The sequence below is a fragment of the Cucurbita pepo genome, chromosome LG03, assembly GCF_002806865.2.
Source record: "Cucurbita pepo subsp. pepo cultivar mu-cu-16 chromosome LG03, ASM280686v2, whole genome shotgun sequence".
Classification (NCBI taxonomy): Eukaryota; Viridiplantae; Streptophyta; class Magnoliopsida; order Cucurbitales; family Cucurbitaceae; genus Cucurbita; species Cucurbita pepo.
Genome location: NC_036640.1, coordinates 584,198 through 611,647, shown reverse-complemented (window position 1 = coordinate 611,647; position 27,450 = coordinate 584,198). Strand labels below are relative to the sequence as shown.

Genomic DNA, 27,450 nt, shown 5'->3' with positions numbered 1-27,450 from the left:
GATTTTAATGGTACGCAACTATCTTTCGAGGTAAATTTTCAATGTGCATATACTTTTTTAATCCTCATATTTCAATTATTCTACTGGAATTCATTCATTAATCCACTACTCCCATATGTTCCAACTATTTCTTTCCTTCAAAACAGTTACATAATTAATTTAATTTTCAAAGTAAGCAAATTATTACCCCACCTCATTAAATGCTGTATAATTTTGAATTTAGTTCCGTTAGAAAAACAAAACAATCTTAATAATTTTAAAATAAATACATTGAATGTTTAAAAAACTTTTTCTGATGACTCGAACTAATTTAAAGGATACCTTTATTAATTTTTGGGAGAAAAAAACTTTTTTTTTTTTTGCAAGCTTTAGAAAAGTCAATCAAAATTGTAAAATATTTAAGAATTCACTCTTTTATTACGTGGAAAGGGTATATTTTATTTTGTTTAAATTAAATATCTTCTCTGGTTTCATATAAACCATAAAAATTGCGACAAATCAGCATCACTCTGGATCATCATATTTAGATTACAATAGCCACAAGTTCAATGTGATACAAATAGATAATTTGGTTAATGAATAATACAGATAGGGCTTACAGAGAACATGAAGGAAGCCCATCACGCCGACCAGGCAAAATCTTTAGTCGGACAGTTCTCTTCTCTACTGTTACAATATTTTAACATACAGCAACTTGGAGGATGTTGCTATGGCACACTTCCCAATACATTACTATGTCTTCTTCTACCTTCATTATTGGTTGGATAATGAAGTTTCTGGGCAAGGGACAGCAGCCAAATCTTCTATTCTACCAAATATTCCCATTGCAGCTTTGCTGAATAAGTTATGGATCTGCAGAAGAAAAAGAAGCCATATTTTGAGAGCCTGATTTTTCCAGGAGTGAAACAAAATGGTAAATTTGGTAAGTTATTGCGTTTGTTGAAGCATTACCTGCTTGGATGAGAGTCCCAGTTTCTTCAAGTCAGCAAGCTATATAAACACAGCAAGGGGAAGAAGTTCATTATATTCAGGAAATATTCAGGAAAGAAATTGGATAGTGTTGCTTTATCGACGTGTTTTTGTAAGTTTACATGCGACGTTTTCTACATGTCGAATGACTATCAGAAACGACAAAACTATGTGTGTGTGGGGTTGGATTGTATTTGTGAATGGCAAAGGCCTCCACAATGTGACGGATAGTTTTGGTCTCTCGTGTCATTGACATGGTCATGCTTGGCCAACTCTTAGACACCAAAATGAAGACTTAGATTGGACTAGGAGAGAAAAGGGATAAGGTTAGGTCCCAAGTGCATATGACACGAGAAGATGGACTTGGTAACCATGAATGTCCACTATCAGAAACGACAAAACTATGTGTGTGTGGGGTTGGATTGTATTTGTGAATGACAAAGGCCTCCACAATGTGACAGATAGTTTTGGTCTCTCGTGTCATTGACATGGTCATGCTTGGCCAACTCTTAGACACCAAAATGAAGACTTAGATTGGACTAGGAGAGAAAAGGGATAAGGTTAGGTCCCAAGTGCATATGACACGAGAAGATGGACTTGGTAACCATGAATGTCCACTATCAGAAACGACAAAACTATGTGTGTGTGGGGTTGGATTGTATTTGTGAATGACAAAGGCCTCCACAATGTGACAGATAGTTTTGGTCTCTCGTGTCATTGACATGGTCATGCTTGGCCAACTCTTAGACACCAAAATGAAGACTTAGATTGGACTAGGAGAGAAAAGGGATAAGGTTAGGTCCCAAGTGCATATGACATGAGAAGATGGACTTGGTAACCATGAATGTCCACTATAAGAAAATTTTGGATGAAACCACCACGCACCATTGAACATACGAGAGAAATACATCAAACTTATATCTCGTGGTTATTGTCTTACCGATTTCAATGGACTAGTTTCTCTGAGATCCACAATGTACTCTGCCATTTTCACTCCAATGCCCTGGGAATTGAAAGGGAAAAGAGAATGAGGAAACTTAAAGGGAAGAGGTTGATGTTTTTCCTAAATAAGAAAAAAAAAATGGTCGAAGTCTAGAAAATACCTTCAATTCTACTAGTTCCTCTCTGCAAAACAAAGAAAGCCAATTAATAATTGATTAAACTTTCACTATATCAAATTGAAAAGTTGGGTACTGGAACAAGAAATCCACATATTCTTGTGCACGAAATGCTAAATATTGTACCAAGGACTTGTGCACAAAATGCTAAATATTGTATATGATTATGGACCTACCTGCTTGCTGTATTCAAGAAATCCACATATTCTTGTGCAACGCAACTCTGATTGGTTAGGATGACAAGAAAAACCAGAATTATTGAAATCCAAACAGCATCGAGACATAAAGATAATGAAAATTTAAAAAGGGTTTTTGAGTACCTTGAGGGTTGATACTTGGGCATCAAACTTATCTAATGGGGTCCCAAAAGATTTGAATTCCTCGTTTGCTGGGAATGGTGTTTTTGGAGTCCTTGCTGGTAATTGGTCTGTAAACGAGAGTTCCAGCACACCCTTTTGGATTCCATTAGTGTTGTGGATTGGTGATAGAGCCTTTCTTGGACTATTGAATTTCACCTTTTCTTTGGTTGTGATAGAATTAGCTATATCTTTATTTTCAGCCAAGTATCCGAAAGCCACGGCTACAGTCCTGAAGATCATCAATGAAGTATTGTTAAAAGAATTAGTAGAAGGTACTAAAAGTTGATAAAGCAACAAATGATTGCCAGACCTTTCTTTTTCTCGTTTACAGTCACTCTGGTCGGCCGTTTGCTTAACTTTGGCAGAACTATTGAAGAGAGGTTTTCTCACTTTTGATGCAGTAGAACAAGGAGTTTTGCTAGAAAATGGAGAACCAATCCCTCCGATTCTTTGTGCACTTTTGGTCTTTCCTTTGGATTCAAGCCAAGCTCGCAGCTTCGATTCCATGTCAACTTTAGCTTGTGGAGTCCCCTGTTTATGGATCGGAACAACAAAATTCGAAATTTGACGCGATCTAGCTGCCAAGCTGACTGTATGGACAGACTCCTGATATGCTCCTGGATTCTGTTATCAAATCAGAAGGAAATTTGAGCAAGTGCAATTCTTAGATTACAAAAGATGTTTAACCTGCATCAATTTACCAGGCAAGCAATCATTAAGGCACGGCTTGATCCACCGAGAGAATCTTGCAGTATGCGGGTCAATTTGCTTTCTCTGTAAGGTACTCGGGCAAGGTTCTTGTTTAATGCATATATCACATTTGAAAGCGCAAACAACGACTGGTTGATTTTCGCGCTCTCTTGAAGGCGAATCCCTTCATTGCCAGTCCTCCTGTTATCTTCATTGCCTGTGATGGATGGTTATGCACAAGTATTAACTAAATTAGCAACACGAACAACTTCTTGAGCAGTGCAAAGATCTTATTTGATGGTTAAGGCTAGGTTTCTATTAAGCTTGAGAAACATACCTGCCAAGTCTATGAGGTTGAGCTTTCCGGTAACAGAAGCCGCCGAATCACCACATACGGGCGATGAAACTGTAATAACAAGAACCCCATGACTTCTACTTGAGACATCGTTAAGATCGGTATCAGCAACTTTCCGCCTTTGAACTCCAAGAGCCAATGTCTCCCGGAATTCGGACATGGAATTTACAGCAACCTTAGATAAACCTCTGAGATGAATTTGCCCTTCTTTATCATCCATAATTACAATTTCTTTAGCTTTGGGTTCCAGAAGATCATGACACCTTTCCAAGTAGACTTCATAGTACGACATTTCTGCTCTACACCCAGTTTCCTCACAAAGTGATAAAACTCTAGACATGGCTAGTGGCATTAGACCTGGTTCTTCTTCAGTACCCTGCATCCTCAACCAAATCGACACAATTCAGAGTGCGAGTCATTTCTGTAGTTGAATTATTTCATATCAATTTCAGGAAAGCTAAAGCTTATATGAAATGAAGCTAATGATTCTTCTGTTAATTTCAAGCTAAATGCAACATATGACAAATCTCCCACTAATTAAAGATAACCTGCATGGTGTAGGACTTTCCACTGCCAGTAGCCCCGTAAGCAAACACAGTAGCATTACATCCATGGAAGAGTCCAGGAATCAAAGGATTTACTTCTTTATCGAATATCTGCCTCACCGTGTGATCTTCTTGGCCAAAAAATGAGTCCAATTGATAGCACTCGTTTCGACTACAGAAGATCCAACAACTATAATCAACCAAACCAAAATATTCTTCTACCACGGCAGAAAAACACTCTACAGAGAAAGAATAAAAAACAAAGTACCTGGTTTCCGGATCTTTGAGATTAACAGTAACCTCCTCGGGAGAGATACGCCCTTGATCCACCACAGAAATGCATGAAACTGGAACCCTAGAACTTTTGACTGAAATTTCTTGGGAGAGAAATGGACGAACCCTAGCAACGACTCTGACCTTGGAGATTGCACAGGATGTAGCAGGTGCAAGAAGTTCAAAATTTTCAGCAGCCATTGAACTGGAAGTATGGTTCGCGTCGGCAGTGGCAGAGTCTCCAAGCGAAGGGAGGGACGAGGGAGGAGAATTTGAAAATCAAGACGTTGGTGGCAGAGTCTTATTGATTTTAAATTTTCCTTTTCCTTTTCCTTTTCCTTTCGCGAATCTCTTATTTATTTGAACTAAATTCAAATCTTCGTTTGAATTATCCTGGGCCAGGATTCATGGGCCTATTGGGCTCAGTAGCCTACAAAATTTCCGTAATTGGGCCTCTCATTTATAAGTAATATGAGGCCCACTATTCGACTTCAAATAATAATAAATGTAAAAAAATTTAAGCATCCATTAACCACAGGTTAAATTTACGGTAACAATCCATCATTTTTCTTTTTTACTTTCACATACCTATGGATTTACACTATTTAAATGTACGGAATGAATAGCATTTGGAGTTTTAAAAGGATAACTCAAAATATAGGGGCTTAAATGGGAGAATATACGAACATTGAAGGACCATTTAGCAACAAAACTATTACGTTTTCTATAGGGGCTGAAATGGAAAATATACGAACATTGAAGGACCATTTAGCAAAAAAACTATTACGCTCTCTCCAACTTATAATTCCAACCTAGCTGAGCTGATAGCGGCGATACAGAGAAGGGAGAAGAAACCAGAGAAGTTGAACCCTAAACCCTTTGCTTTCTTTGGAATCGAAGATGGACAAGAACATGCTTGCTGATTTGGAGGGTCTTCCTGAAGAAGACAAGCTCAAAATGGCCACCATGATCGACCAGCTCCAGATTCGAGACAGGTTCTATTTATTTATCTAAAAACTTCGAGTTTTGAAGAGGAACTAATTTATTGAATCATTCTCTTGTTATGAATGTTGTTTCTTTCTCCACGTGTTGTTTCTTTCGTTCTCCATCTGGAATTTGTCTCCGATAACTGATGATTTTTGTGGGTGGCAATATGATCTGGGATTAATATGGTAGAAAATCTGGCTTTGTTTGTCTCTCGTCAACTGATGACTTTTATGAATGTCCAAGCGCATTCCACAAATTGCCTTCGTTTGTTGGTTGGAAATTTTTGGAATACGCTTGGACGTCTTTGAATGAGCCGTAGAAGGATTGGAAGTGTTCTAGATACTGGTCAATTTTGTGGGGGGCGATATAGAAATTTGTTTTTGGGGGTTTTGTGATTATGAAGCAGCCAGAATAAGAGCTTCTAGCGCGGTACCACAGCTTGAAACTTGCATGACATGCGCTGAGAAAGATCTAGCTAGTTAAATTTCCTCTACCAGATTTTGGGGGCTTGTTTTACTGTATCCTGCTTCTGTTTTGTTTGTATAATTTGATTATATTTTTGCTGAGGTTTTGAGACCACCTTTTAGAGATTCACTGGATTGATTTAGGGGTCAATAAGAGTAAATGTAGATGGTAAATCACTTACCAGGAATGAGCCCAAATCATGTTTATCTCCTAGAAATTTAATATCCTTTTAATTGTCTTGGCAAACAAATTAGACAACCAAATGTGGTAGGGGGAGAAAATTAGCCTTTGAGAATAGTTAAGGTGAACACAAGGTAGGGTGAGATGTGTGTATATATATATATATGAAAAGATCACCTTATGATAGTATCACTTATTTGTTTACTTTCTAAATAATATGTATTGGCTCGTGCGCTATTAGTGTAACAGCCCAAACCCACCGCTAAACAGATATTGTCCGCTTTGATTCGTTAGTATCGTCGTCAGCCTCGCGGTTTTAAAACGCGTCTGCTAGGGAGAGGTTTCCACACTCTTATAAAGAATGCTTCGTTCCCCTCTCCAACCGATGTGGGATCTCACAATTCACCCCCCTTTGGAGCGTAGCATCCTTGCTGTTACTCTTTCCCCTCTCCAACTGATGTAGGATCTCACCGTTAGTCTATTCAGCGACCATGCACCCTGGCCAGTGGCCACAGGAGCTCAAAGTTCGTACCTCCTGGTACCCCAAGTTAACCAACAGAGATTCAGGGCTTTTCCTTCTTTTGTGTGACAGGTTTCAATATTCTGAAATCTCGTCTGAACTACGATTTCCTTCTGAATATACTCCAAAAAAGGGAACTGTTGGAGTTCTAGGGAGTGATATTGATTTGATCTTGGATTAATATATCTTTGGAAGCTGAAGTAAGATGCCGTATAATTTATATTGAAAAGAAGACTGCACAAGACTACAGTGCACTACTGCAGCTCTTTTGCTCCATTTTAATTTATGTTAGCATCCAATTTATGATGACCACAATAATATCATAACACATTCAGAGTGATAACTGTTTGCCTTCTAATAAATTGCAGTCTGAGAATGTACAACTCATTGGTCGAGAGATGCTTTGCGGATTGCATAGACAACTTTCAGCGAAAGTCCCTAACGAAGCAAGAGGAAACATGTGTACGTAGGTGTGCCGAGAAGTTCTTGAAGCACTCAATGCGCGTTGGAATGAGATTTGCTGAGCTCAACCAAGGAGCCGCTACCTCAGATTAGTGTAGCATCAGAGGACACCCAGACATATTCTTGAGACCTTCAGTTCTTTCACCTCTGGAATTATAGTATGTTTCTTCCATATTCTTGAAACCTTCAGTGCTTTCACCTCTGGATTTATAATAGCACGTCTTCCATAAATGTTGCAACTGGGATTAAGTGGTGATTTGATTTGACTTATATATTAAAGTTTTAGTAGCAGACTTTCAATAAATGTTTGAGATTTGATATCCATTAGGATGATTTAACTTAGTTTTTTGCTTATTGCTGGTAATATGGCCTTTTCTTCAACTTCATAACCAATTTGATAGAAAAATGATTGGAGATCAAATCTTGAACAGTTAGATGAACTGCAATTGGTTGGGTTTGTTTGGCAGAGCCTTCTGATGAACGCACTTCATTCTTCATCTAATCTAAGCATCTCATGCTTGGGTAAGCCAATGTTTTATTTCTTCCTTTGTTTGTTGAGATTATTCCATCTGCTTGAGTAAAGGTTGGATGCTATGATCTTTTAAGGGAGATAGAGATGCTGTAGCCACTTTAGTTAGTTATTTTTTAATTGGCTTATTAAGCCAAGTACTTAAAATTCTTGCTATGTTAAGTGGTGAAAGATGCCTAAACCCACTAACCCATGTTAGTGCTAGTTGTTACGGTCGTACTTTTTCAACCAAGGCTGATTGTGAGCGAGTTGGAGTCGTACTTTTTCAACCAAGGCTGGCGAGTCAAGATCACAATACTACACGATTGAAAAAGTAGGATCCATCGCAGATTGTGACACTAACACTACAATTAAAACGAATTATTCTATTCTAATAAATTTAACGGCTTTATATACATTAGCTTACGTACTTTTCATGTCACTAAAATTGACTCATTAGAGTTTCTAAAGATCCCTCCCAAGCTTGAATAAGAAAAATGTATGATATATAATTTTTTTTATTTTATAAATATCAACCGATTTAGGCAAATATTGACTAGAAGTAAACACTACTTGTTTGAGCAATGTGGAAAAAAAAAAAAAAAAAAAAAAAAAANTTTTTAAGAAAATCATTTTTCTAGTTTATATAAGATTAATTTATATTTGTTAACGCACGATATTTCTTTACAAGAATCCGCTCAAATCCTGGTCATTTATTCCGAATCAGACGGTCCAGAATTGCCCACGAATTTGATCCCAAAAAATGTTCGACCTTTAACGCTCGAAACCTCAAGGGACTGTCCGTTCTAACGCCTTCGCACTATAATCGTTAATTGACCGTTAGCCGATAGGGTTTCACTTCTACTTTGTTTTATTTTTTAAAAAAATCAGAAAATCTGTATCCTTCAATAACGGTAATTAACGGAGACGTCGGTGGTGATATGGATATATTCGTTATGTATAAATATTGCAAATATTGGGAATATTATAATTTTATAATTATTTTATATTATATTATATTATATTATATATATATATATATATATAATTTTATTTTCTCACTCTGTTTGGCCTCTACTTTTGTTTCAACGGGCGACGATTTTCGAAACCGAAAGGAAACTCTTTGTTTCTGAGGGAACGGTTGTTCCTTCGTTGTCGAACTAATTTCATCGCTTCCTTCAGCTCCACTTCGATTCCCGCCACTTCCTTTCCAGCAGAGGTATCTTTCTATCCTCTCAGATGTTTGGAATTTGTTTTCTAATTCACTTGATTTTCCTTCAATCTTGTCGACTGTTTGATCATGTGTTGTTTTCGTATTCGTCTCAACCTTGCTCTGATTGGGGCAAGATTGTTCGAGTTTTCCCCCTTTTCGTCTCTAAAACCCTACAATTGTGATTCTCCTCTGCGTTTTCGATCTGATTGCGGGGATTAAGATCTGAGTTCTTTCGTTGCTTTTCGTTTTCCAGTTTAGGTGGTGGGTTTTCGAGAACTTGATACGAGTTGGGGTTTTTTGAATTGTTTCTTCGGTGGTTTTCTGTTTGGATTTTCGGTTACAATTTGAGGTGAAATTTATTCTGTTATTAGGATTTTGAATTTTGGAGATGGTTCTAGGAGTAGATGGAAGAGGCGAAACAAGAAGAGTTTTGTCTCGAAAATAAACAATCTACGGCTGCTACGAGTTCCTCTGTCTCTGAAGGTAGTGGCTGCGCAGCTGCCAAGTATCCTGGGATGTGTAGTCCAGCACCAACATCTCCTTCCCATCGGTAATTTCACAAAGTTGTAGCTCTCGCTAAGATTTTGTCATTGTTTCTTGCACACTCTATTAATAAGGCAGCTAGGTGTATGATATTATTGGCTGCCAAAGTAATTAAAAAAATGCAATGACTCTACCCTGCTTATGACCAGTTCAAAGAACTCAGACGTTTATGCTTAATGTGTAATTTGACTTGGCAGGAGAACCAGTGGCCCTATTCGTCGAGCTAAGGGTGGTTGGACTCCTCAAGAGGTAAGCATTGATTGCCCCCTTTTTAGTTGCTCATGTTGCATAGTTCTTACTTCTTAATTATGATGGTCATTGACGTATACCATGTTTTTCAGACGCCTGCCAGGCCTAGAAAAACTATATCTTTCAATGGATAAAGAAGATTCAATTTCCAAAATCCTAACTGATAAGATCACTCATATAATAGGGAGCACTTTTCTTGACTTGAAATGATGATTTTTTTTTTTTTTTTCAGGATGAGACGTTGAGAAATGCCGTTGCAGCTTTTAAGGGGAAGAATTGGAAGAAAATAGGTTTCTCTCTATTTTTGTTGCTATAGAACTCTTTTTTTTAAATGATTTTAGAATTTTAACCTTTGGCTTTAGTTGATTTCTTTATTTTATCTGACGAATTGAATGTGTTCTACTGTTAAGATAGTCTTGAAGCATTTTACACGTTCACTTAACTAATAAAAAAATTATGTTAAATATTTTGACCGTTTTTAAATTTGTGGCCAAAGGGAAGGCATTCTAAGCTTTATACCTTGGATGATGATCTCGTTAGTATTAGTATGCAATTGTACTCTTCTTACATCTTTTGCGTGTTTGAATTTTATAAGCTACAGCTGAAAGTTATGGGAAAACATGGTTACTTGGCCCAATTGGGCTGATAATTACTTGGTATGCATATATTGCTAATTCAACTTTTAGTCATTTTTTAGTATCATTATAAATTATACCTATGATGAGTGGGTTGCCTGATTAGTAATTACCATCACTTATTTCAGCACCCTGACCATGACTTTAAATGTATCAATTATCAAAATGGTAAAGTTTTTATACGCAAATTTGTTAGGTTGATTAACCTTATCAAATAAAAATTTGTGTGCAGCTGAGTACTTCCATGATAGATCAGAAGTTCAGTGTCTGCACAGATGGCAGAAGGTTCTCAATCCAGATCTTGTCAAAGGACCATGGACTCAGGAGGTTGTTACTCGTCGTCTTTTTCCTTGGAGGCTTTCTTCTCTTGCACTTATAGTGAAAATTTATCATTTTGTTTTTCTTTCTTATAGGAAGATGATAAAATTATTGAGCTGGTATCGAAGTATGGGCCTACAAAATGGTCTTTGATAGCGAAATCTTTGCCAGGTCGCATAGGGAAACAATGCCGAGAGAGGTACCTCCTGTGAAATTACTGTGATTAGCTGTGAGCTGAAGTCTTGATTTTAAAATTCTAAATGTAATCTGCGTGTTTCTGGGAAGTTTACTATGCTTTTTTTCCCCTTAATGCTTGGTCGATCGCCCTGTTGAATGATTGTGTGTTTCCTTTCTTTCTTACCTAAAGACAATAAGAGTTACTTATGAGTCATGATTTCCGAACCTTTAGCATTTTCTGTCTTCATGTTTTCCTCTTTCTGAATATTGAAGGGATGTGAGTTTTTGTATCTGTTGTAAAGTAATATTCTATTATTTTTAGGTGGCACAATCATTTGAATCCAGATATAAAGAAGGATGCTTGGACATTAGAAGAAGAATTGGCCCTAATGAATGCACATCGGTTACATGGGAACAAATGGGCTGAAATAGCCAGGGTTTTACCTGGAAGGTACTCATTCTTGTTTTCATAAACTTTCATACCTCAATGAAAATAAAAAAAGAAGGGAAAAAGAGATAAACGGATATAAATGTACATAGATAGGTCGAACGAGTACGTGTAGACCATGTGTTCAGCCGCCTGTCCAGTCCCGTCTAATTAATTTATAAAGTATCACTGATATGATCTTTACATTCTTCTCAATAGGTCATTTAGAAGTAACCCTTGATTGGTTATGTCATCTCTTATTTGAAGATTTTATTATTATGCTGAATGAATGGTAGAAAAATGTGGAAATATGTGTTATATAAACTAGGACGTAACAAACACGAAAAAGAGTATTATTTATCATGCATTGGAAAAGAAATGTCTGCTTTGGAATTTTTGTCTGCTTGACTTGGTTAAAATGATATGGCGTATTCCTTCTATATTCAGGACTGACAATGCAATAAAAAATCATTGGAATAGTTCCTTGAAGAAAAAGCTAGATTTCTATTTGGCAACTGGGAAGCTTCCACCAGTTGCAAAAAATAGTTCCCAGAATGGTGCTAGAGATACTACTAGGACTCCACCTACTAAAAACTTTCCTCTGTACTCAAGTAAAGGATCAGACTCAACTGCCCAAACATCGTCGGGTAACACCGACATGTACAAATTGGAGGTAAGCAGTAAGGACCAGGTAGAGTCGTCAACGCCTCCTGATGAAGATATGGTTGCTTCAACAAGTGGGGTTTTGAATGAGTCTGCTGATTCCAGACACGCCAATTGCTGGCCGGGATCTTCAAATATCACAGATCCGAGATGCAGGAAATCTGGGTCAGCACGAAAGAATGGGACTACGACTCCTGGTGAACTGGAGAATGAGATTAGCAAATTAGATGATGATAAAATTACACAAACACCTTCAAGATTTGAATCTCCGAAGTATGGTTCACTATACTATGAGCCACCCCAACTAGAAAGTCGTATTCCAGTAGATTCTGAATTTTTAAGCATGTACATGTATGAGACAAATAATAGTTCAATCGGTTCGCCTATCGGTATCTTCACTCCTCCTTGTGTGAAGACTAGAGACTTGAGTATACACAGCCCAGAGTCGATATTGAGAATTGCGGCTCGAAGTTTCCCCACAACTCCTTCAATATTACGGAAGAGAAAGACAGAAACTCAAACTTGTCTCCCTCCTAAACAGACGCAGGATGGGGAGACAGAAACAGTCATCTCCCGAGAATCTGGTCAAGAAGAAACACTTAATAATGGTGACAGCATGATGGGTTCACCAAATGGAAGCTTATGCGAGACTCCTAGTAATGATCATGGCCCCAGCAGGTCAAACAGTAAGGCTTTCAATGCATCTCCTCCATACCGGTTAACATCCAAGCGAACAGCCATCTTAAAATCTGTGGAAAAGCAACTTGAGTTCGCATTTGACAAGGAGAAGAACAACCATGCTGTCCAGTCAGTAGAATCAAATGGAATCTCTTCCAGATAAAGGATTCTTTAGCAAACACAATAAGATGGCAAATTCTGAACTGTAAGTTATTGAGCCTCTTTCATCTGTTAGTAATATGCTCATTTTCTTTTGAAACTTGTAGCACGGATATTAATAATGTCATCTCGTTCTTTTTTGTTGATTTAATTAGGGATATCCTTGATAAGTTATTTATCTGCTTTGCTAATCTTTTTTTGTGTGCATCAACCTTCAGAGTGAGGAAAGATCTTGGGTGGGGTTTTGATAACTTTTGGATCCTACTATTATTATCAAGTTCAATCCTACTCTTTCTATGCATTATCTAAGTTATTTGACACCACAGTGTAGTACTGGTTTGGATCGAGATACTTAACCAGAATAAGTTTTTCACCTGAATTTTAAGGATCTTTAAACACTCGATCTGCTTTTTTATACCACTGTTAGGTTGGCCCCATTCTTCAAAATGTGCAACTACTACATTGTAAATAAGCATGAGATGTACTATTAGAGATACTTTCTGTAAATTTACTGACACGGTTCCATTTTTGACAGAGCAACGGAGTTCAGGGTAAAGCAGCGCATAAAAAAGGGCTGGTCCGTCAAAAGTTCCGGCAAGTCAATATCGCGAAAATGCTGTTTCAGTGTTTCTTGAAGCAGCAATTGGTCTCGAAAAAAGATGATTCGCTTTAGTTCCTTCGTACATATATTATTTTGAACTTATTTGTTTTACAGTTGCAGATAGGCCTAACGGTTTCCTATTTTAGTGTTCACGTAAACATGTTTCATTGTACACTTGGCAAGGTTTGAATGGTTAGAATTCTGATACTTCTGAAATAAAATTTGATTTTTCTAACCGTAAAAATTCACATTTCAATGAAGAACAAAATTCTACAGTTCTGCAGGGCTGGTATCGTTATCATGTTAAGAGTCTAATCTTATTGAGGTATCGTTATCATGAGTCTAATGACATAATATCATGATTATTATGTACGAAGCTAGATCATATAGTAGAAGCCTATTGTTAGAATGAGGATGGAAATATAATTTCCTATGGCTTAAAACCCCATCACACTGCTTTAGATTAGAGGATTGCAAAAACATATCTTCTTGCGAACCACATGAGATTCTCTACGTTTTGTAATTTCATACCACCAATGAAATCATTTCTTGCAAAAATAAAATCGTAACAAATGTAGTTTTGAGACATTGAAACCTGCAAAACCTAAAGCTATTCTTTGTTTTGGATATGGAGTCTTCCACCCAACTAAGATTACATATTATGTAGCATACTTCATGATAGAAATCAATTGTCAGAGTAAAAGATCGGAGAATTAAATCTCCACTCTTACACACTGTTTTCTCAGCGTAAAAAAAATCAACAATAGTTCAAAGAAACCCATTCTCCAATTAAAGACATTGGGAAAAGATGGATCGAGTTGGAGATATGTGATAAGAGTTCAAAGAAAGGAAAAATATAAGAGTGAATGTTGATATTTTACAATGAAGATTAACAAATAAAAAATTGAGTGGACTAGAAATGCACAATAAGCTCCCCTTCTACTTTCCCTATGTACTTAAAGAAGATTTATTGTGCTGATTTCTAACGATGGGTTTGAACTTCAAACAACATATAAAAACGGGCAGAACAATTCAGTTTTCCCTTTTTGGGGATCTAAACCTTTCCATTATAATTGCACAAACTGATTGCAAATTCATACGGCCAGATTTGACAGAACAAAATGGCCACCACTCCCATCTCCACCCCCCAAATAGAAAGATGCCAACGGCCTTGATTCAGAAATGAAGGCAACTCCAAAACAATGCTTTGCCACTAAATTACCATACCGGGCAACCTCCCTATGTACAAGCGCACTTTACACACGTCAACTTCAGAAATACTTCCAACACACTGCACATTGAAAGGTGATGATGCATCTTTGATATCCTCTGGGCCACTGGCTACCGACTCCAACATATGAAAACAAAGGGCCATTTCTCACCTCTGAAAAGACTTGTGCACGAGAATTCGTTCTGTAGGAGTACGGATTCTTGAAAACCAATAACTACACAACCTAAAACATGAATACATGTCCAGAATAATACTGCTTTAGAAGAAAAATCTCTCAAATCAAGGGAAGACAAGTCGGAATTGATGACAGAGCAGAGCAGCATAGCAACACAGTCAACATTGTAGCAGAGAATTTACATTGGAACGTCAAAGGCTTACTCATCATGCCTGAACTTAAAAAGCTCATTAATCCCTCCTTTACAGCCCTTCTAGAATTGATATGAAAACTGTGACAAATAGGATAGGCGTAGACATTGGTACACGGAGATGGATTTTTATATGTTAATTGATAACAAACAAGAGAGAATTTGTTAAAAAGAATAGATAAATATCATTTTTCAAAATAAAGATTAAAGTACGCAATGGTGATTCATGAAAACCAGAAAGGCTATACAACATATACAACTAAAATTCTATACAAATAGATATTTATTCTACATCAGAGGTATATAGGGGTTTCCATGTTCATCATACCTGTATTCGACATCCCTATCAATGCCTCCATGGTGTAGAATACTTCGCTGCTAGGCAAACTAGGACAAGGAACTCAGCATGAACTATAACAGGTAAGTGCAAAATGTGAACCATGGTTAGTGGCCGAAGGAATCGCCTCAAAGTATACTCCAGATTAAATCATGAAGATGGACCCAATTGTAGTCTGGCCTAGAACCTTTGAACTTCGATCAAGGCCATGACAAGCAACCTAAAAAAAAAAAAAGAAGTTAATCTACGAAGACGAATCATTCAAACATTTTTATTCAATACTCAATTTTCTATGGTTACGATTCTAATATAATTAAATATAGAAACTATCTGCCTCCACAAGTTCACTAAGTTTGAAGTCAAAGGAACACTATCAAATGAAAAAGTGAACTACAAGGTAAAAATAACGAGATATGTTTTTGTTTTTGTATCCAATTGAACAAAAGTAAACAAGAAATAGTTATGAGAACAGAGAAACGAAAAACCAAAAATGGAAATGTCATAGAACTGGTCTCTCACATAGATAGGTGGCTATGTCTTTAGGGGTCAATAGCTAATTTTTATAATTTATCAGAGGCCTCACTTCAAATATTCAAAGAAGAGAAAACTTCGTCACGTAAAACGAGGGAGGGAACAAATGTCATGGCAGGGGGAAAACATAAAGAAAGTTCGTTTTCTTCACCATATATGAAAGGGCAGCGTAACGCTCTTCATTCAAATACAATGGCTTTCCCCGACGCATTTCAATATCCTGCAGCAAGGAAGGAAACTAGAGATTACAGCGGAATATGAATATGACCAAAAAGAATGCTATACAATACTTATATAAAATGACAAAGGAGAAATTTCATCAAGAACCCATAATAATTTGCAATTGAAAAAGGATAAAATCCTCGATAACTGCAATATAGAGTCGTTTGGTTTCATATGTTTCAAGATAACATGACATACAGAGAAAATGCGTACTTGGACCATAAAGCAATCAAATAATCAAGTAAATAACAATTGATAAAGATGACAATATACCTCCTCACCAAAAGCATCCAAATAAGGAGATGGCCAAGGAGCCTGACGTGCAGATCTCTGCAGTAAAATCGTGGTCCTCTGTCGAAATAAAGCAGAATCTTATTTAGTTGATCCCATTGTCGAGTAAAAAATATGTAAAACAGAAGGATCCCTTAACACAAGGTTAAAGGACGACGCACCCTAATCAGCAAAAACACACCAGTGCCAGCAGCACAGATATTTGCATGAGCTTGGCATCCACTTTCCCTTGAGACAAACATAATTAACTTTCAAAACTTCATAGCTAACAGCAAAAGCATAGAATAATTCTTTTTCGTGTGAAAATAAACATCGATCCTTCTAAGCCAATTTTGAAAGTAAAACTATTTTTGAAAGGCAAAAAGACCTGCAACAGGATTTCCAGCTTGGGGAGCACAGTCTACCACATAGCAGGCATAATGCAGGATCATCAATAACGTGTTTGCAGTCAGGGCATCGCTTTTTTATGTACCTGTCGAAGCAGAAAATTCGATCATTCCCACTTCAATATAACAACAGAATAAATAAAAGAGAGAAATTGAATAGAAAGTCGAACACACCTCTGCAATAAATCGTGGTAAACATGAGGCAGACGAATTAATTGAAAAGGTACTGCAGGTGTGCAGTGCTTTATGTTTTTAGACCTCTGCAACTCAAATTCTTTATTAAAATGACAAAACCACTTCGAAACAAGTGCCCGTGAGGTTCCATCCTTAAAAACAATATCCAATGGAAGAATTTCGAACATTTTCTCAAGCTTCTCAATTTCGTTGAGTTCCAGTGTGTTGTTGTCAATCATATTGTTACCGGCAAGATATGTTTCTAAAGCAGTCTCTCCATAAAAAATTGGCACTAGTGCACAGGAATTTAGTAGTTTTAGAAGTAGTGCACATCTCCGAAGATAAGGGAAAGTCAAGCTACGTATCATGTCCTTAACATTACAAGACGGCTCTGTGTAATTTGAAACAAAATACTGTCGCGCATATTCAGATTCTTCCATAATTTTGCAAATATCAGCAACCAAGGAATCGCTAAAGCCCAACTCATCTACCTTGCATTGAGACTTGATGAAAGATGAGATTATAGCCTGTAAAGAATATTTCAAACTTACAAATCTAGATTTGGCAAAACATAATCAGCATTGAAACTTTAAATGCTTCAAACATACCTGGGCCACAGAAACCAGGTAGAAGATATGCACAAGGGAAAGCAAGGATTCCCTACACGATAAAAAGGGGAAAGGAAGACAAAAGAGAACCCACATCAACGATGCAAATGGGTCATGGGCAAGAACAGGATCAGATCCTCGGCTCAAGAACTGGATATCAAATTGTGGCAATTCCACACGAAGGCTGGTCAAGATGTGGAGGATACCTGCAATAGCATCAATCAGAAAACTATAAGTTGAAGAGTGGAAGATATATACAGAAAAACTCCACGAAAGAATTTCAGATGGGAATCTATCTTAGCATTTATTGAAAGTTCATGCCCGTGAATAAAGAGGCATCATATCTAATATCCTCGACAGTTAGTTCATAAAAAACTTGTCCTAAACAGAACATGGATGGACATTTGGAAAAATTCAACAAGATTCTAAGTGTTCATTCAACTCAGTCCCTGAAGTGCACACTACAGAGAACGAAGTCATAGACGGTGATACAATAAAATCCAATAAAGGAGTGCCAAAAATAACCCAAAAAGATAAAGATGCTTCTAAGCCCCTGAGTTGTACCTCGTCCACATGAGTCGCTAGCATTTTCATTGGACATCCCAGAGCAGATGGAATCTGCAAACCTTTGAATACCACAAAATCTTTGAAGCAAAAGGAGAGAATCCTCACATTTAACGCGTTGTATCACTTTTAGCAATAAAGACAATACAAAACCACCAGAAGTTTTAAGCTCCTTGTACAACGTATTCAGGCCAATATTGGGGTTCATATCAGTCTTACTACGGGCAGCAATTTCCATTGATATGAGGGAATACTTGAGCATGTCCCACATAAGAATTGATGGATTAATCCTTGAGGAGCTTATTAACTTATCCTGTTTCTCAGAAAAATACATCTTAGACAGAACAAGGGATACAACTTCAAGATCATGACTTACTTTTCTATGTCCATGTACAGAAATATCTTTAAGCACTTTATTCCTCCCAACAGCCTTAGCTGCGGATTGCAGGAGAGCCACTGCTTGCTGAATATAAAGTGGATTCCCTCTTTCAGTTGATTTGTTAAGATGACCTGAAACCCGTGACAAACTCCCAACTGAACTCGTCGCCGGGTTCCAAATGTTTTGAGATTCCCTAGGATATGCAGGCAAAGTGCAATTTGCAAGACGTCTACACACTGGGCACAAGAATTCTCCCTGTTACGTGAAACAAATTTTCCTAAATTAGCACACATATATATAGAATATATATATATAAACCACAAAATTCCTGAGTTTTGATTGAGATGATTCTCTGGTCAGGTGATTGAAGTATCAAGTTTTGGATTAAGCTGGGGCATTGAACTTCTGGTTAAGATGATTGATCCTATGATTATGTTAATTAAAATTTATGGTTCTTTATTCTAAGAAAATGCGGAATGAAGAACTAAAGGAGAGATACATATACCTGCTCAGGATCAACTATATGCCCTCCTTCAAATACAATTCTTCGAGCAAACCTGAAAGCACAAGAAAAGAACATATGTTTGGCATTAAAACACATTGGAACATAAAGAAGCAAAGTGTACCAACAAGCAGTCTAAGAAAATAGGTACATCTTGCACTTACACATACAACTAACGATGTCTTAATTCAACTTGGGGATAGAGTAGTACAACCTATAGAACGGATCCTGTTCAAGTAACGCCATTACAATGCCCTATTTCTAACTATATATCAGTGGAAGAGTATGACAAAGTCCTCCTTCAAACCTTGCCTTAATAACTCCCGAGCACTAGTAAATAAAGACAGCAAAATGTACGGATGTTTCCTTGCATTTAATTTGACTCACAAAAAGTTACAATATCATGATTACAACATCAAAATGTGAACAATAACACCCAGCAAGTTCGAGAGAGCCGGTAAACTCTCCCAAGCCCTAGAACTACTGTTCTATTAAAACTACGTGATAAGAAAAAGTAAATAGACACAGGCAACATATACTACTAATACCCCGGCCCTAACAGATGTACTAACGAACTCCCCACGTCTCACTAACAGTTGGCCCCCTGGTTAATTCCCTTATTGCCCCTTCTAGCATAAGTATTAACAATAGAGGGCCTAACACAAAAACACAGTGAACTACATCAGACAGAGGCCTCTTTGCCATTGTAAGCAATACCCCCAGTCTCCAGAAATAAAAGAAAAAAAAAAAAAAAACAAATGTACTAAAAGCACTGTTATCAGCTATCACTATTTTAGAACTTCAAGCAGATGCCATATTTGGTATTACAATCCTCTCAATACCAAACCCGAGGGGATGACCACACAACCATATACAACCAGGGTGTACCATGGTCTACCTCGAGGATAATTCAATTCTCGATCCACTTGANAACAAATGTACTAAAAGCACTGTTATCAGCTATCACTATTTTAGAACTTCAAGCAGATGCCATATTTGGTATTACAATCCTCTCAATACCAAACCCGAGGGGATGACCACACAACCATATACAACCAGGGTGTACCATGGTCTACCTCGAGGATAATTCAATTCTCGATCCACTTGACTTTAACTATCACTTTCATCTTCCCACAGACAGGAATTCACAAATTGCCACAAGTTCCCTTTTCTTACTACTAGCTTTTCCTACTTCTGCACCTCTGCTCTATAATGCAACAAAAAATCAGATTTATAAATTGAAACTAAAGCTCTAAAGAATAAAATCCTGGAATAGGGAAAACAATTTCAAATAAAAAAAACTAAGATTTGGAAAACCTGATGAAAAGAGGGGAAAAAATGAAAAAAAGAGAAAGAAAGNACAATCACAATAAAAAAAAACCATCTGCTGTGAGCAAAAGGGATTTTTTTTTTTCTTTTGAAGAAGAAGAAACAAAGAATTTCATTGATGAATGAAGAACAAAAATGAATTAATGTAGAAAGGATACCTTTCCTTCAGTGAAGATAAGTATCGATCAAGACATCCTTGATGCACAGCATGCCCACAAGAAGAAAGATAAATTCCATCACAGTCTGTAGGACCAATTTCATTAAATGCAGTAGGCTGCAAATGTTCTACCAGCGTGTGAACATTATGAGCGCTTACAGAAGTTGAATGATTTTCTGCCAGCTCTCTTGATAGAGCAGCTATATATTTCACATGCAGCACAGACATGGAATCTTCTCCTCTTACAACTTCAGAAAAAATTTCATCCCCATAGAATTTAGAATGCAGACTATCGTGCATTTCTTTTTGAACAGACAAATAAATATCTTCTTCCAATGTATCAAAGCTGATTATTATCTTTTCTCCTTTATCATTTGATGTACCAGGCACTTGACTGTTTCGTAAAGGAGGAAAATGAGACTTGACAAAATCCAGAAAAGCGCCAACTTCCCCAGGAAGTCCATGATTGGCATATTCTTTTACTGCATTCTGAATGAGCTCTGTTAACTGCAGAGACGAAATCCCTCCTGAACTTGCAGAGGACGTGCTTAGTCCTGATTGATCAAGGTTTCTTTTTGACATTGTTGAGGCATGTTCATCTCTCCAGTAAGGTTGATCCCATGACACGACACCTCGATCAATTAAACTCACAAGCTTTGATTTCTAGTTTAAGAAAGACAATTTTAAAATCAGAACCAGGAATCTGTAAAGGATGAATTCAATTACACAAAAGAAACCAAAATGGAGAAATAAAATGAAGTTAATAGAAAATGCAAACAGCCGATCACATACCTGCAAAAGAGTCAGAAAAGAAATAGGCACGCTGGAACTCGAATCATGGCAAAGCGAGCAAACAGTTTCAGACTGTTCGGCACTAACACTGACGTCGGGCTTCTCAGACTCTTGCCCAAATTCTGGATCATCATCATCCACAGAAGCATCAACACTGGCCAAAAATTTTGATTGCTCGGCTCTCATTTTTTCCTACAGACAAACCACCCAGGAAAGTAAGGTATTAAGCCAAAGTTCGTTTGGTAACAAAGGCAGAATAAACATCATTGCCATGTGTGAATGTAGCCAAAGTTTACCAAGGTAGATAACACCTCTTATACCATAAAAGCCCAATGAATTTACAGTATACGTAGGAACTTTAACTTCAATCTAACCCTTACAAGATCAGAATAAAAAAAAAGCCTTCCAAATGCAAAAGAGTTACCTATCAAATGAAAAACAATATTCTTCCTTGGAAGAAAATGATAGAAATAAACAAAAAAAGGTACTTACTCAAAAAGAAGGAAGACATCTTACCAATATGGCAGCCTGTCTCTCTCGAGCCTTTGCTTTCCGCTTCTCACTATCAGAACTTCTGCTCGGTCTATTACTATTACTACTAGGCAAAGATTCTGACAAGTAACCAAGAATTTCAGGCGCAAGTTGCTGGACTTTGCCCATACAATGAGAATCAACCTCTGAAAATTTCTTCAACAAGCTTTCAACCAGAGAGGATAGGTTGCAACTTCCAGCCTCCAAAAAGTTTTCTCGCCCTTCCTTCTTGTGCATTTTCATTAATAGAATAAGAAGAGATAACAAGCTTTGTCTGCCGAAACCATATGCCAAACCCTCATCAATTTCTTCAGCAGCAAAAAGAAGCAAGGGAATAGAATCTGGACCATAAAATGATTGATCACTTGATTCCTTTTGCTGAAAGCAAATATCCAATGCCAATGCTAGCAAGTGCAGAGCACTTAACAGGACACTATCTGGAGCCCGTGATTTAGTTGATTTCTCAGTAAAAACAGAATAAAACAGCACAGCGCGAACAAATTGAAGGACTGTTTTACAAGTAGCTATTCTAGCCAATCCTTTAAAAGGGGGATAGGTTTTAGTCCATTTAGGCAGCTGTGAGGTCAAAGCAGAGACACTACATGACCTCAAATATCGTTCTTCAGCAACCTGCAGATCTCGTAAACTCCAACGAGGGTGGTACAGATCCAATTCTTTCCAATACTTCCAATGTAAGGAATACATTCCCTGAAACATATTTAGGTCTTAGGAAATAATAATGAACATATGTATGCAACAGATAACCCAAACTGGTGAGGGGCATAACCTGATTAAATCCAGAGGGATTGGAATAGACAGCAATTGTATCCAAAATTTCCTGCAGCTGATGACACTTGGAAAGATCACGAGGGAGTGCTTTCACCAGTTGACTATGAGTAGCATCTCCGATTGCTAACTTGTAAATCAACTCTCTCTTCAAGCTTTCTGCTACTGTAAGTCCGCAAAACCTCCTTTCATTGACTATTTGAATGATCAATGTGAGCATCTCTTGCACTAAAGTAGGCTCATACCTGCAGAACAGTGTTTTATACTTCGTATGAAAATTTTAAGAACAAAACAATTCCTTATGAAAGGGGTAATTGTATAGTATATGTAGTTAAACGTGGTTGCAAGCTCTCTCCCAACCATTAAATATATTTGTTTCAAATATAATTATCAATACCTGCATAATTTGTCAAATAGTAAAAATTACCCCATCTTTTTCTTTAACACTTTCGTGATGTGTTGTGCTGTCTCAAATAATTATCACATCTATGGTAACTGATTCTTGTCAAATGTATTATAATCTGCCTAAATGTCAGCTTTATAAATGGAGCTTTTTTAAACACAAAAACAACTAAGTCCAAGAAAGGAGATTTCAACTATAATAAAGGACTCCAATCCAAAAGAAAGATACTTGCAAAAAAATCCAAATGAACGATATAAAGGGATGTCAGTGTAGAGTGTGAAAATTAGGAAAAGGAGGGTCCCTATTTTTGTATCCTTGAATATACTAAGGTTTCATTTGAATTCATGTTTATTGTAACTTTTCAATGATTCAACAAAAAATTTGGTTTCTTTACAAAATATATATATTTTATATAGATACTATAATGAATGATTCCTAGCTGCATTAAACAAGGGCTTAAGTAGCACCCTATTTTAAAAGAACAATAAGTTCCAAGTCAAAGTAATAGATGAGTACATACTCACTAGGGCGTTCAACATTTAGGGAAATATAGTCTGACAGCCGGAAGCGTTCTATAATTCTACTGACATAAAGATCAGGTGGAGCCATAGCCGCACAACACTGCAGCAGAAAGAGATCAAGCTCCAGACATTGTTCTGACCTGTTACAAAGCCATTAAAATAGCAGCAAGTTTCCATATAGCATACCAAAATAAGAAGATAGAACATAAGTCCTTTGTTCCCCAAGAGTTAACTTACCAGCGGATCGATCGATACAACTCACAAGACAATAGTGCTGCATCTCCGTTCCTCCGCCACATTCCAGCATTAACCTCAGCACAAAAAACTTTAATGCGTAGAGGATGCTCCATAACAAATGAAGAAAAACCGTACGGGTGACAGTCTGTAAGAACACTTTTAAAGAAGTCCATATATTCAGATGACAAATTTGAGGAACTAGCACCTGTTGCACTTAGCACCACAGATTCACTAAAACAGCTTCCCAATGCCTTCTGTAAAAGCAAGGAAAGCAGCCGATGTAATGGAATGTGAATAGATATGTCCTGGGAACTGACATCATAAACAATGTTTGGCCATGCGGATGAGCTTAGAGAATGTAGTGCATCAACCTCCATGGCATAGTCCTCATCAGTAACTGTATCATTGGTCACATCCATCAATTGGCTGTCCTCCCCACAACTTATACCATGCTCATTGTCAATACTCATTTGAAGGCCACTGTACATACGTGAGGAATATTGCCTAATATGGTATTTGCTTCTTTTAGCAAGCTTCTCAAAAATAAATTTACCCTTCTCCATCTTGGATGGGGCAGATGTTTTTCTCAATGAATAAGATTTGCAACTAGGAGACAGGCTGATGCTATCATCAAGCATATTTGGAATGCTTCCATAAGTACTTTCAGTTGCCAACCAACTATCAATAATCTTCAAGCACTCGTAAGTCAGCCACATAATAGTTGGTGAAATTTTATCTAGACAAACTTCATCAACTCTTGATGCAGATGTGGATCTACTACCCTTTCCCAATACATTACATGCAGCAGTTTCCTGTGATAAACGTCCTACTTTAGCGTGCCTAACATTATCTATATCATCCACATTCTGCTTGTACGTTTGGAAGGACATTGCATCAGCTGTATCTTCACGACTACTACTATTAGCAGGAGAAAATGCTTCCTTCACCAATAGAGAATGAATATTAGCAACAGAGTGATCTAAACCAAAAGGTAAATGGACATTTTCATTTTCTTCTTCTATGTGGAGGCCTGTTTCTCTCTTCTGAGGATCCATTCCTTGCACAAAAGTCAGCAGTCTCAACCAAGTTCTTAGGATATCCTGCTGCTCATAGATTACATATCTGGGCACTACAGCATGGCTCATAACAAATCTAACATCTTCAACTACACGAATGGTGGTTTCATACAAATTACTCCACTTTATTACCTATAAATGAGAAAATAAAAATCACAAGAAAGCAAATAAGCAGAACTATGCCAAAAAGAGTACTAATTGAAAATTATTATAATGAACACACGAAGCCTGTAAGGGGGATATTTGTCAATGACTTCATTATAACATTACAAAGGTCATTTGTATTTCATTGCCTGTCTATATGTGTGAACATTACACGTTTCTATCTTCTACTAAGAACACATTTAATGAATGAAGAACAGCATAACAATTGACCAAGTGCGCAGAGTTGAAAATAAGAAAGGATGCTTTACCTGCAGGCGACCATCTTCACTTACGCAGGAAATGAAAATATCTTCTAAGCATCCCAAGAGGATGGACAATAAGTTCATTTCCTCCACCAAACAAGGAGTAAGTGTTGGAACTGTGAATATTTGAACTGAGAAAGTTGGCAATAGTGGATACTTCTTAAGAGCGTGGTCACTGCTGTCTTCTATCGCTTCACTGATAACAGTAGGATAATAATTCAAAAAAACTTTTGCAAATTCGTATTTGAATATAGGTTCTCCCAGCAATTTTAGAAGTAACTCGTGGACTTTCTTCACTACGCTATCATTTAAAAGCCTCTCTAACCTCACCAAAATATCCAATAAGCCAGCCGAAGAAATCACCCTCTTCGAAACAAAGCTGAGTAAACTTTCACTGTATTTGCAGAAGTCCAAAAGCATCTCAACAACAGCAAATGTTAACTCATTTGCAACCTTTTTATGCTCTGTAACACGGTCACTCAATTTAGGGTCTTCCACGCTAATATCTTCGGCAGACAAGAGTTTGTTTTTCCAAGAAGTGAAGAGTGCATCAAGTATAGGCCCTACGGATTTAACAAATTCCTCTGGAAGAGGTTGTATCTGTTCTGCACCTTTATGCTTTGAGCAAAACCCTTCCCGCTTCCATGCTGTCGCATCACCACAATCACAGCAACCGCCACCTGTATAAATTATGGAGTAATCGTGGTCCTGGTGGTTTCCACTCTGAAAGCAAGGGACACAAATTGCACAAGTTGGGTCATGTTCACAAGTGCGGCACCTATAAGCTATATCATTGTGGCCCCAAACAGCACCACATACACCACGCTGGCCAATACTCATTTTTGACAGATTCTTCAGAGCATAAGCTGGTTCACCTTCAAACATCAACCACTGTAACCACATCATGCTTTCACGGAATTGAGTTTTCATGGTTGGGCCCGTCAGAGATTTTTTAGACCCTGCTTTAGCATCTCGTATAACTTCTACCACTTCGACATCAGTAGGCAAAATTGCAGACACCAGCTGCGGTATCAGAAACTTGTTGTCCTTGACAAAAGAAACTAAACCACGAAAAAGTTGATCCAATAGCTCATCAGGAACTCCAAGTACAGCTAGTCGCTGACAAACAAGGGAATCAGAGTTATAAACAAGTAAACCGATGATAATCACAGTTTGATCGAGGCAACACACTATCTCAATTCCAAGTCGAAATTGAACAGAAAATTCAATAACAGAATAGGATAAACGCATCTACAAAAGTAAAGACAACGACAGACAAATACACCCATTTCCTCCATGAACAAGAACACTAACAGCAACTGATTGCAGGATGGGCAGCAAAGTATATGGGATTAGAAAGAACGTCCTTACCTGAATCAACACCGAATTTGAAATGAAATGTACAAATAGGAACGGGAAAAGAAAATCGCATACCCGCAGAATTCGATCACGCGGCTTAAGTGGCGCAGATTCAGAAGGGGAACCAATATCCATGTCGTCCATTCTCCGGGAGCGCCAATATGGCACAAAACAGTCAGCGCAACACAAACAGCGCCGTAGCCGAGAGGTTGCACTCCCCAGGTTTCAACTCCAACCAACAACTACTCGACAAGAAATCCGAAACCTAAAATTCAATCCTCTAATTGGTCCCGTCTCGATCATTCAATCCAGGAGCAGTGAATTTCAACACTGAGATTATCCTCTTGATCCCTCTGCGCTCCCAATAGTGGACTGTTTCACCAAATTTCAGAACCGCGATCAGCGTATAGAAAATCGAACATCGTCCACAAAAGAGTTCATCGCCGAAGGTAGGTATAAGTAAGAAATTTCGTCAAAAAGTTGTTGAAATTACAAACGAAAATGCAGAAACCCTTCGAAGGAAATGGTTGATCTTGATCGTATCTTCTTCGATTGCGTAACTATTTCTCTTTTTTTTAATTAAAAATAAATAAGTAAAGTTCATATTTTTGTCTCACGCAATGCTTTAAGTCGGTGAAATGTAATAAAATGCTGTTGTCGGAAACAGCCCAGGCCCATTTCACATGTGCGCCTGCTGGGCCGCCACACACTCTCTCCCCTCCCTCTCTCCGTTAAACATTATTAAACAATATATTAATATTTAAATGAGCATTGATTTCTTCTTTTCAAATTGTGCTTTCTTCACAAATTCGAACTTCAATATGAACAAACATTAATAATATCTTAATCTTATAATTAAATCAAGCTCGAGCTTATTTTTAATTTCAAAAATACATAGGCATATAACATTAAAACATATAAAATATCTAATTTGAATAATCGATTTATGTGGATGCGTATGAAAATTATTGTTAAAAGACAAAAAACTATATATACCGTTATCAAAAAGTTTATTTTTCTATTAAATGTATAGTCAATCATTGAATACATTAAATGTTATTATATTTTATACGTTATTTTATATTTAGTATTGGTACACTCTAAAATTGTATTATAAAAGATTAGGTAATAAATAAATTATACATCAATATTTATAAGTAGAGGTATC

The 27,450-nt window shown here is 37.3% G+C and overlaps 4 protein-coding genes across 10 annotated transcripts; 2 read left to right on the top strand and 2 right to left on the bottom strand.

Annotated features, from left to right (window-relative positions):
- Nucleotides 1-475: 475 nt before the first annotated feature.
- LOC111791164 (kinesin-like protein KIN-10B) lies at nt 476-4,643 on the bottom strand. The gene is made up of 11 exons (XM_023672404.1): nt 4,305-4,643; nt 4,040-4,208; nt 3,474-3,867; nt 3,148-3,353; nt 2,757-3,070; nt 2,408-2,675; nt 2,264-2,310; nt 2,073-2,094; nt 1,910-1,972; nt 952-990; nt 476-852 (listed from the first exon to the last, which is right to left on the bottom strand). The coding sequence occupies exons 1-11, from the start codon at nt 4,508-4,510 to the stop codon at nt 754-756; spliced, it is 1,827 nt and encodes a 608-aa protein (XP_023528172.1). The 5' UTR covers nt 4,511-4,643; the 3' UTR covers nt 476-753.
- A 474-nt stretch (nt 4,644-5,117) lies between these two features.
- Nucleotides 5,118-7,247, top strand: LOC111791165 (mitochondrial import inner membrane translocase subunit Tim9). Its single transcript, XM_023672405.1, has 2 exons — nt 5,118-5,304; nt 6,830-7,247. The coding sequence occupies exons 1-2, from the start codon at nt 5,210-5,212 to the stop codon at nt 7,014-7,016; spliced, it is 282 nt and encodes a 93-aa protein (XP_023528173.1). The 5' UTR covers nt 5,118-5,209; the 3' UTR covers nt 7,017-7,247.
- Nucleotides 7,248-8,489: 1,242 nt separating this feature from the next.
- Nucleotides 8,490-13,329, top strand: LOC111791467 (transcription factor MYB3R-3-like). 4 transcript variants are annotated; one of them, XM_023672825.1, is made up of 10 exons: nt 8,490-8,650; nt 8,898-8,905; nt 9,016-9,194; nt 9,385-9,436; nt 9,669-9,726; nt 10,304-10,398; nt 10,485-10,588; nt 10,889-11,017; nt 11,441-12,539; nt 13,029-13,329. In XM_023672825.1, exons 3-9 carry the CDS (start codon nt 9,049-9,051, stop codon nt 12,495-12,497), a joined length of 1,641 nt encoding a protein of 546 aa, XP_023528593.1. In that variant the 5' UTR covers nt 8,490-8,650; nt 8,898-8,905; nt 9,016-9,048; the 3' UTR covers nt 12,498-12,539; nt 13,029-13,329. The 4 variants fall into 4 exon arrangements, with proteins under 4 accessions (XP_023528593.1, XP_023528592.1, XP_023528588.1 ...); XM_023672824.1 differs by lacking the exon at nt 8,898-8,905 and having other exon boundaries at nt 9,043-9,194; XM_023672820.1 differs by lacking the exon at nt 8,898-8,905.
- A 529-nt stretch (nt 13,330-13,858) lies between these two features.
- LOC111791478 (E3 ubiquitin-protein ligase PRT6) lies at nt 13,859-26,864 on the bottom strand. 4 transcript variants are annotated; one of them, XM_023672841.1, is made up of 19 exons: nt 26,358-26,864; nt 24,930-26,042; nt 23,441-24,648; nt 23,203-23,343; nt 22,281-22,524; nt 21,479-22,201; nt 20,963-21,154; nt 20,172-20,833; nt 18,688-18,739; nt 17,804-18,437; nt 17,240-17,445; nt 16,632-17,158; nt 16,439-16,543; nt 16,233-16,299; nt 16,054-16,131; nt 15,710-15,778; nt 15,019-15,247; nt 14,683-14,771; nt 13,859-14,548 (listed from the first exon to the last, which is right to left on the bottom strand). In XM_023672841.1, exons 1-17 carry the CDS (start codon nt 26,424-26,426, stop codon nt 15,173-15,175), a joined length of 6,165 nt encoding a protein of 2,054 aa, XP_023528609.1. In that variant the 5' UTR covers nt 26,427-26,864; the 3' UTR covers nt 13,859-14,548; nt 14,683-14,771; nt 15,019-15,172. The 4 variants fall into 4 exon arrangements, with proteins under 4 accessions (XP_023528609.1, XP_023528610.1, XP_023528608.1 ...); XM_023672842.1 differs by having other exon boundaries at nt 14,704-14,771; XM_023672840.1 differs by having other exon boundaries at nt 13,859-14,771.
- Between the last annotated feature and the right edge of the window lie 586 nt (nt 26,865-27,450).